The sequence below is a fragment of the Acomys russatus genome, unplaced genomic scaffold (assembly GCF_903995435.1).
Source record: "Acomys russatus unplaced genomic scaffold, mAcoRus1.1, whole genome shotgun sequence".
Taxonomy (NCBI): domain Eukaryota; kingdom Metazoa; phylum Chordata; class Mammalia; order Rodentia; family Muridae; genus Acomys; species Acomys russatus.
The window spans coordinates 57247-58635 of NW_026131504.1; the positions used below are offsets into that span (position 1 = coordinate 57247).

General features: G+C 47.9%; 1 protein-coding gene across 1 annotated transcript; it reads left to right on the forward strand.

The window, feature by feature from the left end:
• The first annotated feature begins 229 nt into the window (after positions 1-229).
• LOC127186239 (olfactory receptor 13A1-like) lies at positions 230-1105 on the forward strand. Its single transcript, XM_051142682.1, has one exon. It carries the CDS (start codon positions 230-232, stop codon positions 1103-1105), a length of 876 nt encoding a protein of 291 aa, XP_050998639.1.
• Positions 1106-1389: the final 284 nt, after the last annotated feature.

Here is a 1389-nt window from a genome sequence, read left to right on the forward strand (position 1 = left end):
CAGGGAGAAATTTCTTGGTGAAAAATCAGAAGTAAATAAAATACCAAATGGTGTGGAAAGAAATAAGGGACAAGATGTCTATCTGATAAAAAATATATATTCATTCTTTCATTTATGACAGCAGAGAATTTTGAGATGATGGCATTCCAAAATCAGAGTTTGGAGTGGTAACCTAGTAGTCTCTCAGAAGACAACAGACATCTCTGTAAACTGAATACTCCTCACAAGGATGGCCAGTCCCAATGAGACAGTAGTGACAGAGTTTGTGCTACAAGGCTTTTCAGAGCACCCCAGCCTAAGACTGTTCCTAATGGGCTGCTTCCTGTCCCTCTACACAATGGCTATAACAGGCAACATTGTGATCATTGCTTTGGTCACCTCCAGCACTGGGCTCCACAGTCCCATGTACTTTTTCCTCTGTAATCTGGCCACCATGGATATTATCTGCACCTCCTCTGTGCTGCCCAAGGCGCTGGTTGGCCTAGTCTCTGAGGAAAACACCATCTCCTTCAAGGGATGCATGGCCCAGCTCTTCTTCCTTGTCTGGTCTGGATCCTCTGAGCTGCTGCTGCTCACAGTCATGGCCTATGACCGCTATGTGGCCATCTGCTGTCCCCTACATTACAGCTCTAGGATGAGCCCACAGCTGTGTGGGGCCCTGGCCATGGGTGTGTGGTCCATCTGTGCACTGAATGCATCTATCAACACTGGCCTGATGACACGACTGTCATTCTGTGGTCCCAAGGTCATCACCCACTTCTTCTGTGAGATCCCCCCTCTCCTTCTGCTCTCCTGTAGCCCCACATATGTAAATAGCATTATGACTCTTGTGGCAGATGCCTTTTATGGAGGCATCAACTTCGCGCTCACCTTGCTATCCTATGGCTGCATCATCGCCAGCATCCTGCGCATGCGCTCTGCTGAGGGCAAGAGGAAGGCTTTTTCTACCTGCTCATCCCACCTCATCGTGGTGTCTGTGTACTACTCGTCTGTGTTCTGTGCCTATATCAGTCCTGCTTCTAGCTACAGCCCAGAAAGAAGCAAAGTGACTTCGGTGCTCTACTCGGTCCTCAGCCCAACCCTAAACCCCTCATCTATACACTGAGGAACAAGGATGTCAAGGTGGCCCTGGGCAGGCTCTTGCCCTCTTTATCACATTAAGTGGTGATGTGCAGGCTGTTCTCCAGGGCTGGGCTGTTTCTCTACATGCTTCCCTGAGAGCAGCCTCATGGAGCGGGGGTGTGGCTACTGTTGCCTTAGAAAGCCTTTCCTGATGCAAAGACTGGACAATAGCACTTGTAACTTCTTAGAGACAATGTAAATAAAAACACCAGCTTTATCTCCTGACAAACACAAACCATTTCAAAAATAACATTTATCTAAAAACAG